General features: G+C 33.4%; 2 protein-coding genes across 2 annotated transcripts; both read left to right on the top strand.

Annotated features, from left to right (window-relative positions):
* Positions 1 to 1,150, top strand: LOC110783031 (uncharacterized). Its single transcript, XM_021987327.2, has 3 exons — positions 1 to 208; positions 308 to 507; positions 652 to 1,150. Exons 1-3 carry the CDS (start codon positions 110 to 112, stop codon positions 941 to 943), a joined length of 591 nt encoding a protein of 196 aa, XP_021843019.1. The 5' UTR covers positions 1 to 109; the 3' UTR covers positions 944 to 1,150.
* Positions 1,151 to 4,295: 3,145 nt separating this feature from the next.
* LOC110783134 (protein VASCULATURE COMPLEXITY AND CONNECTIVITY) lies at positions 4,296 to 9,917 on the top strand. Its single transcript, XM_021987437.2, has 3 exons — positions 4,296 to 4,557; positions 8,295 to 8,494; positions 9,392 to 9,917. Exons 1-3 carry the CDS (start codon positions 4,459 to 4,461, stop codon positions 9,738 to 9,740), a joined length of 648 nt encoding a protein of 215 aa, XP_021843129.2. The 5' UTR covers positions 4,296 to 4,458; the 3' UTR covers positions 9,741 to 9,917.
* Positions 9,918 to 10,497: the final 580 nt, after the last annotated feature.

The raw sequence follows: 10,497 nt of genomic DNA, 5'->3' as shown, positions 1-10,497 counted from the left end.
TTCACAATCAATTCAATTCCATACCATCTAATCCAATATCATTCTAAAAAAAAAATTTGAGAGAGAAAGCTAAGGGTGTCCAATTGTCCATAATTGAAAGATAAAAAATATGGCTGGGAAAATTAATTACTGGATACCTTTAAAAGCTCTTATTCACGGTATACTTGCAGTTGCTCTAAGTTTTACAGCTTACTCAAAGAGAGTCAAGGTGCGTAAAAATATTTTAAATTTTGTCGATCTTGTGTTTTTCTGTTAACCAAACGACCACTATAATTAACCCAATTTTTTTTTTTTTTTTTTTTTGCAGACTTATGAAGTGTATAGCTTTAGTGGGAGTTGTACATATCCAAGCAGTTCAGCCTGGTATTATGGTTTAATTGCTGCAATAGCTCTTCTGGCTGAGCAAGTTACAATTTGTGTTGGGATGAGATGCTTTTGTAGTCGTAAAGTACATTTTACTAAAAAAATTACTGCTATTATCTCAATGATATTCTTCATTCTTTCCTGGTAAGTACATATATTAATTACAATCTAATAATATTATTTTATTTTATTACGACATAAATAATTTATACATTTAGCAGTTATCTATCATTATATTTATTCTTTTCCGTTCAGAATTAATAGTCACATTTTATAATAATAATGCAGGTTTGCATTTGTTATATCGTTCATGGGACTAATATATACAGCGGTCGTCAACAACCACAAATTCCTAGTAAAAAATCATTCTCATAACAATGGTGGTGGTTGTTTCATTGGCAAGGAGAATTTATTCTTAGGAGCCGCGATTTGGTGTGTAATTACAACCGTGTTAGGTCTAATCTCATACGGGTTTTGGGCGTGTAGTACCGATAGCCGAGACACTAGTGATCAAGCCGAATATGCTCGTTCGTATGAGCAAGGTGTTGCTATGGGTCAACCTCATACGAGCAAGGTCTAACCAAAGGAACAATGTTGATTATATGAACGTATGTTGGTTACGTACGTTGCATAAACAAGTATTGGTTGTACATTGCAAGATCGATTCTTTTTAGTTAGAGGTTTAATTAATTTTTTTATTTTGCCCTCTTGGAGTTTGGTGTGGTCTTAAGGATTCTTGTAATTTTTTGTTTAGTTGCTTGTAAGTGAGTAATGGTATTAACTTTAATTGAAGAATTTAATATGTGAATAGTTGTAATTTTTTTTTTATGTTATGCCAATGTGTAATGGAGTGTAATGTAGCTAATTGGCTATAAAAATACCAAAACAATAATACTCCTTTCATTTGCATGTAGTTGAGCGTTCAAATTAAAGTGCTTTATAATTAAACAATGTGCTTATACCAAAACCATGTAATAAAATAAGTTTAAAGGTAGTTCAAGAATACAATTATATTGTTAAACCATGTGCTAATAATACCAAACCAGCAACCTACCAGTACTTCACAACTGTTAATCATCACATAATTAGCACTAACACCTAGGGTGTGAGCCCAACGAGCGAGTTAAATTCCAGGAAGCGGAACATGCGGCAATAAGTTCATGAAAATCGGAAACATAATCTATTGTAACAGGTTCCGTTTCAGGGTATCCTGTCATTTTAATTATTTAAATAAATTATTGTCACTTTATTAAAAAGAATCTATTTTGTGGTTTGGGCTTTGATGTTTTATATATCGGGCTTGAATTGTAATTTTGTACTTTATTTTCCGAAAATGAGCTTAAACTGTTTTACGTTTTGAGCTTATGTGGCATTTTTATTTGGTTCCGGTTTCAAATTTTATATTTGATATTGGAATCGATGTTTACAGGGGAAATTGCGATCCAAAACCTAAACCCGAAACCTTATGTTTCTAATTAACAGATTACAATTCTGATTCAGCATACCCTGACTTTTTACTCACGCCCACTACCACCGTGTCAACCACTATCTACATATCCAAATGTGGATTTGAGTATCGTTAGTCAACACTCATACTCAAGATCATGGTTCGAATTCAGACAACTATATAACGAGACAAAAATTAAGTTGTTTTCATATGTTAGTAGGTAACAAGGTTAAATATTAATTGGTTATATAATTCGTATGTTGACTATCAATAGGGTTAACGGATTATGTTGGTATGACTTGTGACTTGTGAAGGTGTTAAGAATGGTAACAGATGCTTAACGTACGCATAGGATCTTAAGGCGGCTATCAGACGTATTCTTAGTTCGTTTAGGACAAATATCTTTCAATTCGTTTAAATAACCAGAGAGGTTTTAGCAGTGGCGAAGCCAGATCTTTTGTATAAGGGGGGCCGAAATTTTGTATAGTATTACCTGTCTGATTCCCTAAAATAGAATACTGCAATTTCAATAATCAATTCAACTTTTTTTTTTTGTTGTTTATTACAGTAAAATATAAAATTGACCGAAAATTCTTAATATTTGAAGATATAAACACTAAAATACTTGGACACCATAAACAAAGAAGTTTTAAGTGACACCGGCTAAGTATTGTTATGTTTAATGTAATGAATTTAAGTTCGTAATGGGTTTCGTAAACAAAGAACAATAGATTTAAAAAATAAAAAATGCTAGCTATAGGATTCGAACACACAACTAGAATTTTGGCAGCTAACACCAAATACCAACTCAGCCAAGGGAGTGCAACTTTTATTTTATATTTCTAGAATATTAAGGGGGACATGGCCTACCTAAACCCCCACATAGCTTCGCCACTGGGTTTTAGTAAGGACCTTCACTATAATATGAGGTTTCGAAATGGACTTAAATTGGGATATTACTTCAAGCATTATTTAGATAATCCATCAATTTCAACTTTATCAATTAGTGTTACAAAACATATCCTATGAGTTGAGTTTGTGTCTAAGTAAAGTTAGGCATGGGTGAAGTGATGGGTCGGACCAGCATGCGGGCTGCACAAGCCCATTATAAACGATGGTACGCGACTACGCGAGGCACAATGATGGGTCATGGGTCATGCATGGATATCCTTTGAGAAATTGATATCCTTTATCAATTTCAACTCTTTCAATTAGTGTTACAAACATAGCCTACGAGTTAAGTTTATGCCAATTAAAGTTTGGCATGTCACTACAAGAAATTGTACTATTAACGACGGGAAATCCCGTCGCGAAAGGCCAATAATCGTTGATTAACGACGGGATTTCCTGTCGCGAACCCGTCATAAAAGGGGGCCGTCGTTAATAGAAATCCCGTCGTAAATCCGTCGTAAACCCGTCGTAAAAGACATTTGCGACGGTTATTCCCGTCATTGTTTGGTTGTTAGCCCCGTCGCAAAAGGCTTTAGCGACGGGATTTTTGACCCGTCGTAATTAGGTTGTCGTTAAAGATACAAATTCTTGTAGTGTGTGGCGTACCAGCGCGCGGGTTGCCCAAGCCCATTGTAAACCATGGCACACGAGGCACAATGATGGGTCATACTCATGGGTCATGCATGGATACCCTTTGAGAAATTTGGCACGCTTTGGCCCGCACAACGGTACATTCTTTTAAGCATGTAATGGAAAATTTGTCAAATACAACCTAGTAAAGTTTTCTATTTGCCAATTACAACCTTAAATGTCTATTTTTGCCAATTACAACCTTAAATTTATACATCCTTTTTAAATTACAACCCGAAATTATTTTCCGGCAAAAATCACCGGAAGATGATGTCATAATGTTATTAAAAAAATAGTTACATATTTTATATAAAAAAAATTAAATCGATAAATAAGAGTTAAAACCAAAAAAAAAAAAAAAATCGATTTTTTTTTTTGTGTACTTCATAATTTTTTTTAATAACGTAATGACATCATTTTCCGGTGATTTTTGCCGGAAAATGGTTTCGGGTTGTAATTTAAAAGACATGTACAAGTTTAAGGTTGTAATTGGAAAAATTAGAAATTTGAGGTTGTAATTGGCAAATAGAGAACTTTATTAAGTTGTATTTGGCAAATTTGCCGCATGTAATTGACCAAAAAATATCTTCTAGCACGACATGACTCGGTCTGACACGACACGCTGAGACAAACCGCATAACCCTCATTCATATTTTATGAAAGAGAAACACAAGTCTAACACGGATTTTTCTTAGTCTGTTATAAACATGTGAGTCTATACAACCCGACCCGTGTCCAACTCTAACGTCAAAATAAACGCGTTTATGAACGGCACACGGAAAATCGGAGAGGATAGACGTTGATGTCCAGGTGACGACCAAGTCCAACGCACACTACATATAGAATTATATAGACTATCTTTTTCTAGCCAAGTTGACACATGCACTGATTTGTCTTGACACTTCTATATTGACGTCTACAATTAGCAATGATATGTCGGCTCACTCGGCTGGTTTAGATATTTATCAAATTCAAACTGATAAAACTCAATTCTAAATCAATTTCAAACTCCAAAATAATTCAACCAAATATTTTAGAGAGAGAAAAAACGAAAAGAGTCCAAAACAATGGCCCGAAGAAATGGTGTTTTGCTACCTATTGTTGCCCTTGTTCTTGGTCTACTCGCAATTGGTCTTAGTTTTATTGCTTATTCCAAAAGGATTAAGGTAATTATTTTCTTTTTAATTTTTTTGTTACTCGTTTTTATTTGATTAAAAAAGCTAATTCGGAATTAAGTAATTATTCTTTGATTTATTTTACTAAGTGAAAGAACCAAGCCATCAATTAGGATATTTTTCATGTATGATTATATTTGGATTTTGTACTATGTATACTCAGGTATAAGGTATTTTACATAAAGTCGTATACTCGTACTCCCTCCGTCCCGGAATACTCGACCCGGTTTGACCGGCATAGAATTTAAGGGACTTGAATTGACTTATTTAATTTAATAGGTAGTAGTTGATAGTGGGGTATTATTTTAATGTAGTTAGTGGGAAATGTGTAAAGGGGTGGGGGTTGGGGGAGAGTAAGGGTTGAATTTTTAATTATTTTTTGTATGGAGTAGGGGGTAGGTGGGTTAATAGGGGTGGAGTGAGATATAATATAATATTGTTAGAATATTTCCATTTTTAGAAACAGGTCAAGTATTAAGGGACGGCCCGATAAGGAAAACAGGTCAAGTATTAAGGGACGACCCGATAAGGAAAATAGGTCAAGTATTCCGGGACGGAGGGAGTATCTAATTGGGACATATACTCCCTCCGTCCCTTAATACTCGCACCGTTTCGACTGGACACGTTTGCCAATGCAAAACTTTGACCACCAATATCTTTAACTACATATTATAAAAATTTATAAAATATTAATATTTTGAAAATATATATTAAGATGAAGCCAACAATATATTATATAATAACATTTATTTTCATATACTATAAATAAAATTGGGTCAAAGTAAATTAGGTGAATAATGCAAAAAGTCAAAGCGGTGCGAGTATTAAGGGACAGAGGGAATATATAGTTAATGAAGTTGCTGGGGGAGGTCGAGTCCTATCGGTCATATTATACCAGGGGTGGCTCGAAAATCAAACTAGTTAGCTATTTAATGTTTTGGAAATGAACCTATGGTAGAGAATACGAGAGATCCAATCTATTTTTACGTCACTAATTTTGTGCCTCATAGAAAGTCAAATACTTATCGCTCCCGGTTGATGACTCATGACTGGAGGGAGGAATTTTTGTTTTGTTTTGTTTTGTTTTGTTTTGCGTGTGTGAGTTAACACCCGGTTCATCTTTAGGCTCCGTTTGGTAAGGCGTTTGGTAAGGCGTAAAACATTTTCATTGTAAAATGATTTTCCAAGGAAAATAGTTTTCAAGGGAAAACACAATTCCAAACTAGTTTTCCTTTGTTTGGTAACTTAAAGGAAAATGGGAGAAAATGGTGAAGATTGAGGGGAAGAAAGGAGAGGGAGGTAAGGAGGAAAGAAGGAAAAGTGGTTTCCCTCCCTTTCAAATGGAAAAGAGTTTTCCATATTTGAGAGAGTAATGGAAAATTATTTTACATCCCTTACCCAACCAAACAACGTAAAATGATTAAAAAGGGGAAAATCGTTTTCCATGAAAACGTTTTACGCCCTACCAAACGGAGCCTTAGAGCTGATTCGGATTCGCGGCAAATTTTGAGTGGATAGATTTCAGTCTCTTACCAATTATTGTTGTGAGATTCGAATACAATGTCATTCTTATTGAGTTCAGCCCCATTATCAATAAACTTATAACATTGTACACAGAACTTCAATTTTAACCTCTAGACAATAAATTTACTGATAAATCCCCTCTAGTATGACTAATACACAATTAGTCTTGGCACCAAAAGCCCAAAAGCAGTTAGGAAGTTAGGATTAAGGCCCAACGGATAGTCAACAGCGCTAATTTATTTTGGTATTCAGCATTGACCAATCGCTAACTGCTGTACCCGGGTACAGCCAGCTCTGGCTGTACCCCCAAAAACGACGCGCTCATATTGTTTGTTCATTCTTGTCGACTGTTTGTTCTTTTTTATTGTACTGTTTGTTCATTCTTATTGTACTGTTTGTTCTTTCTTGTTGTACTGTTTGTTCATTCTTGTTGTACTATTTGTTCTGTCATATTGTTTTTTAAATTCATCATCAAATTTTCATAATTGTTGTATTTTTTGTTCTTTCTTCTGGAATTTTATGTTCTTTTTTATATTGTTTGTTCTTTCTTGTTTATTTGTTTGTTTATAATAATCATATGGTTAATGTTCATAATTAGACTCTTCATTAATCTTTTATTCTTTCTTTTTGTATTGTTTGTTCTTTCTTGTTGTACTGTTTGTTCTTTCTTGTTGTACTGTTTGTTCTTTCTTGTTGTTTTTTAAATTCATTCATCAAACTTATGGTTGTATTGTTTGTTCTTTCATATTGTCTTTAAAATTCGTCATAAAATTGTTCATAATTGTTGTACGGTTTGTTATTTCATATTGGCTTTAAAATTCGTCATAAAATTGTTCATAATTGTTGTATTGTTTGTTCTTTTTTCTGGAATTTTATGTTCTTTTTTATATTGTTTGTTCTTCTTTGTTTAATTATTTGTTCTTTCTTGTTTATTTGTTTGTTCATAATAATTATCTGCTTTATTGTTTGTTCTTTCTTGTTGTATTGTTTGTTCTTTCATGTTGGCTTTAAAATTCATAATGAAATTGTTCACTTCATTGGTCTTTTATGTTTTTACAAGCGCCTATATTGTTTATTTCTAAATAAATAAATAAATGTTCATTTCCAAAATAGTAAATGTTCATTCCAAATAAATAAATAAATGTTCATTTCCGAAATAGTAAATGTTCATTTTTGTAGTTTATTTCCAAATAAATAAATAAATGTTCATTTCCAAAATAGAAAATGTTCATTCCAAATAAATAAATAAATGTTCATTTCCGAAATAGTAAATGTTCATTTTTGTACCAGTATATTAATGTTCATTTTAAACAACACAAAACAACATCGTTTTGGATGGAGGTACAGCCAGCTTTGGCTGTACCCGGGTATAGCCAAAAATTTGCGAGCATTGACTATTGAGCTTAAGCGTAGATGCTAGTGGGCGGGCCCACGAGAAAAGCCTAGTTATTTATGATCAACCATTTTCCTTTGTAACCCACTATTAGAGCAACACCAGGGGTCTTACTTTAAAACTTTTTTCATACTTCCTCCGTTTCTGAAAGTTCTTTACGCTTTGGAATACGTGTCCACAACATGAAAACTTTGACCGTAAATTCTCACTATTATATACATCAAAACGTTACATGTAAGATCTTGTTAGATTGTTCTCAGTATGTATTTTCAGAATATCAACTTTTTATAATTTTTCCACGTACGAAATTGGATATATTAGTAGTTAAATATTGCATTGGAGTCCGTGCAAATAGTAACTGTAAAGAACTTTATGAAACGGAGGTAGTATGTCATATTATATTTTCATTAGTATTTAATTAATTAAATTTTATTAAGTCTTCTTCAGACTCTTTTAAATTTAGCTCTTCATCCCTCAAACTCATTTAAAACATCTCAAATAATATTGAGTCTTAGTTTTTCAAGACTCGATTTAAAATTTTGTTAAGACTAACCCACTTCAATGCTACAAAATAACATGTTTGATCTTAAAGCTAGGTGAGTCATGTGTCATGTACTCATGTCTGCTCTTAGCAGCTTAAAGGCATGTATTATGTAACATGTGTTTTATCTTAGCCAAAAACTGCAAACTAACGGTGACTCCAAATATGTCATACATGATAAATTTTGAGTAAACACACACTTGACAAACGTGTATTTGTATGTCAATCAAATAACCACTTTTTAACTCGGTTGTTTTCGTGATCGAGCAGGTTGGAGACGTTTCCAACGTTAACGGGGTATGCAGGTATCCAAGCAGTCCAGCGTTTGCCATAGGCATAATTGCTGCATTAGTTCTTCTTATTGAGCAAATAACAATTAGTGTTGGTATGAGATGCTTTTGCTGTTGTGGAATACGCTGTTCTTCAAAGTGTGGTGCTATTATCTCAATTATCCTCTTCATTTTCTCCTGGTATGTTACTATTTTATACATTAGTTTTTGTCCCAATTCTCTCTCCATTTGTTTTAAAATATTATGGAAACATCTTGTACACACTATAAAATACTACCTAGGTGGTGTGGGCCGGCCCGTCATGCTGTGACGGGCTCGTTACAAATTTCAAGAATGATATTCATGCAAGGCCCATCAACATGTCGGTAGAGCTGGAAAACGTGTCGTGTTGGGTCATGTTCGTGTTCGTGTCGTGTCTAAGCGGGTTGTAAAAGTCTCAACACTAATCCGACCCATTTAATAAACATGTCGTGTCATGTTGACCCGTTTAACTAATCGTGTGTCATACTATCTTGACACTAACCGGTTTTTTTTTTGTCTAGTTCGTGTCGTGTTTGTTCGATAAAGTTGGCTTTATTATAAGGTTTGTAACCGAATACATTAAATTATTGGTTAATTTTTCTTAATCGGTTTAAGTTGTGTCAGTTTCGTGTTTCTCAACACTAACCTGACCCATTTAATTAAACGTTTCGTGTCGTGTTGATCCGTTTAATTAAACGGGTCGTAAACCTTGAGACGAACCTAGTTTTTTCGTGTCCGGTTCATGTCGTGTTATCATGTCGCGTCAGATTTTGCCAGCTCTACATGTCAGTCATACCATGTTGGGCTTACAATGGGCCCATGACGTGTTGGGTCACCTTTGTGCTGATCTCGGGTAGCCCGTCTACCGACACGGCCGATGCGCGCCCAACTCTTATTTTAAGTGATCAATAAAGCATAGAGTATAGTATAATACACTCATTGAACAAATTAAGCATAGGGACATAGGGTACGTGACGTGTATGCTAGATTACATTGTTACAAATATTTGTGTATATATTCAAATTACTGAACCGTTACTTTTAACTAATTATGCAGGTTTGCCTTTGTCATAGCATTCATAGGATTGATTTATACTGCAATGCTAAACAACCGCAAATATCTAGTACAAAATCATTCTGAAAACAATATTGACAGTAGCATTTTAGAGGGTGGCATTTGCTACATTGGCAAGGAGAATTTGTTTTTAGGGGATGCAGTTTGGTGCATATTCAGCATTGTTTCGGGTCTCTTCGCGTACAGTTTCCGGGTTTGTGCTACTCGTAACAGAAACAACAATGATAATTACCAAGCTGGTTATGGTAATAATAATGCTGCTAATTATGGACAAACTGGTGTTGCTATGGGACAACCTCCTCATTCTCATTTATCAAAGGACAAAGTATAATGTATATTGTACTTAGTTTGAAGTTTAAATAGTACGAGGTACAATAGACTGTATGTGACTATTATTTTCGAGCGAAGGTTAATATTTGGTATATATGTGTAACACTGTAACATACAATTGTGACACACTTAATTATGAGGAGCTATACACATGCATGAAGTACATTGATTTTTGTAAGGCGAAGTTGGTTTTGACTGTCTTTCTTATATCATATTGTTAAAACAACTACTATACCTTTCATAAATTTAATTAAGGCAAAATTGACTAGAACAACGGTAAGTTATGATCGGATGCATGTGTCTAGCGAGGATAGCTCATGTGCCCAAGAGGAATCTTTGACAAGTTAAATTTCACCACTTGTCACATCAATAGTGGCTTTTATCCATGTTTCTAATGGTTAGGTAATAAAATTAAAACGAAAACATTTTTTTTTTTAAAAGAACACCAACGACCATATAAAAAAATTATCTATAAAATGAACCTAATTTTTACCTATTTTCATACTATACACTTTATTTTTATCGTAAGGTATATCTATTATCATATTTAATTATTTATTATATGTATGATAGTCATTTTATTTACTAATGAATTTATTTCAATTATCATTAATATTTAAATTTCTGTATAAATATTGAATAATTATCATAATTTGATTTAAATAATTTTAAAATAATTTAAATTATCTCTAATTTTAATAAGTTGACATATTGAAAATTAAATCATTAAATGTAATAGAATATGTTGTGGGGTATAT

Source organism: Spinacia oleracea, chromosome 3, assembly GCF_020520425.1.
Source record: "Spinacia oleracea cultivar Varoflay chromosome 3, BTI_SOV_V1, whole genome shotgun sequence".
In the NCBI taxonomy this organism is placed as follows: domain Eukaryota; kingdom Viridiplantae; phylum Streptophyta; class Magnoliopsida; order Caryophyllales; family Amaranthaceae; genus Spinacia; species Spinacia oleracea.
This window is presented reverse-complemented; position numbering and strand designations above follow the sequence as displayed.

Bases quoted from the DNA above. Each gene is read 5' to 3' on its own strand.
- LOC110783031 (XM_021987327.2), top strand. From the start codon at position 110: ATGGCTGGGAAAATTAATTACTGGATACCTTTAAAAGCTCTTATTCAC. The intron at 209-307 runs GTGCGTAAAAAT...TTTTTTTTGCAG, and splicing joins CTTACTCAAAGAGAGTCAAG to ACTTATGAAGTGTATAGCTT. The intron at 508-651 runs GTAAGTACATAT...ATAATAATGCAG, and splicing joins ATATTCTTCATTCTTTCCTG to GTTTGCATTTGTTATATCGT.
- LOC110783134 (XM_021987437.2), top strand. From the start codon at position 4,459: ATGGCCCGAAGAAATGGTGTTTTGCTACCTATTGTTGCCCTTGTTCTT. The intron at 4,558-8,294 runs GTAATTATTTTC...GTGATCGAGCAG, and splicing joins CTTATTCCAAAAGGATTAAG to GTTGGAGACGTTTCCAACGT. The intron at 8,495-9,391 runs GTATGTTACTAT...CTAATTATGCAG, and splicing joins ATCCTCTTCATTTTCTCCTG to GTTTGCCTTTGTCATAGCAT.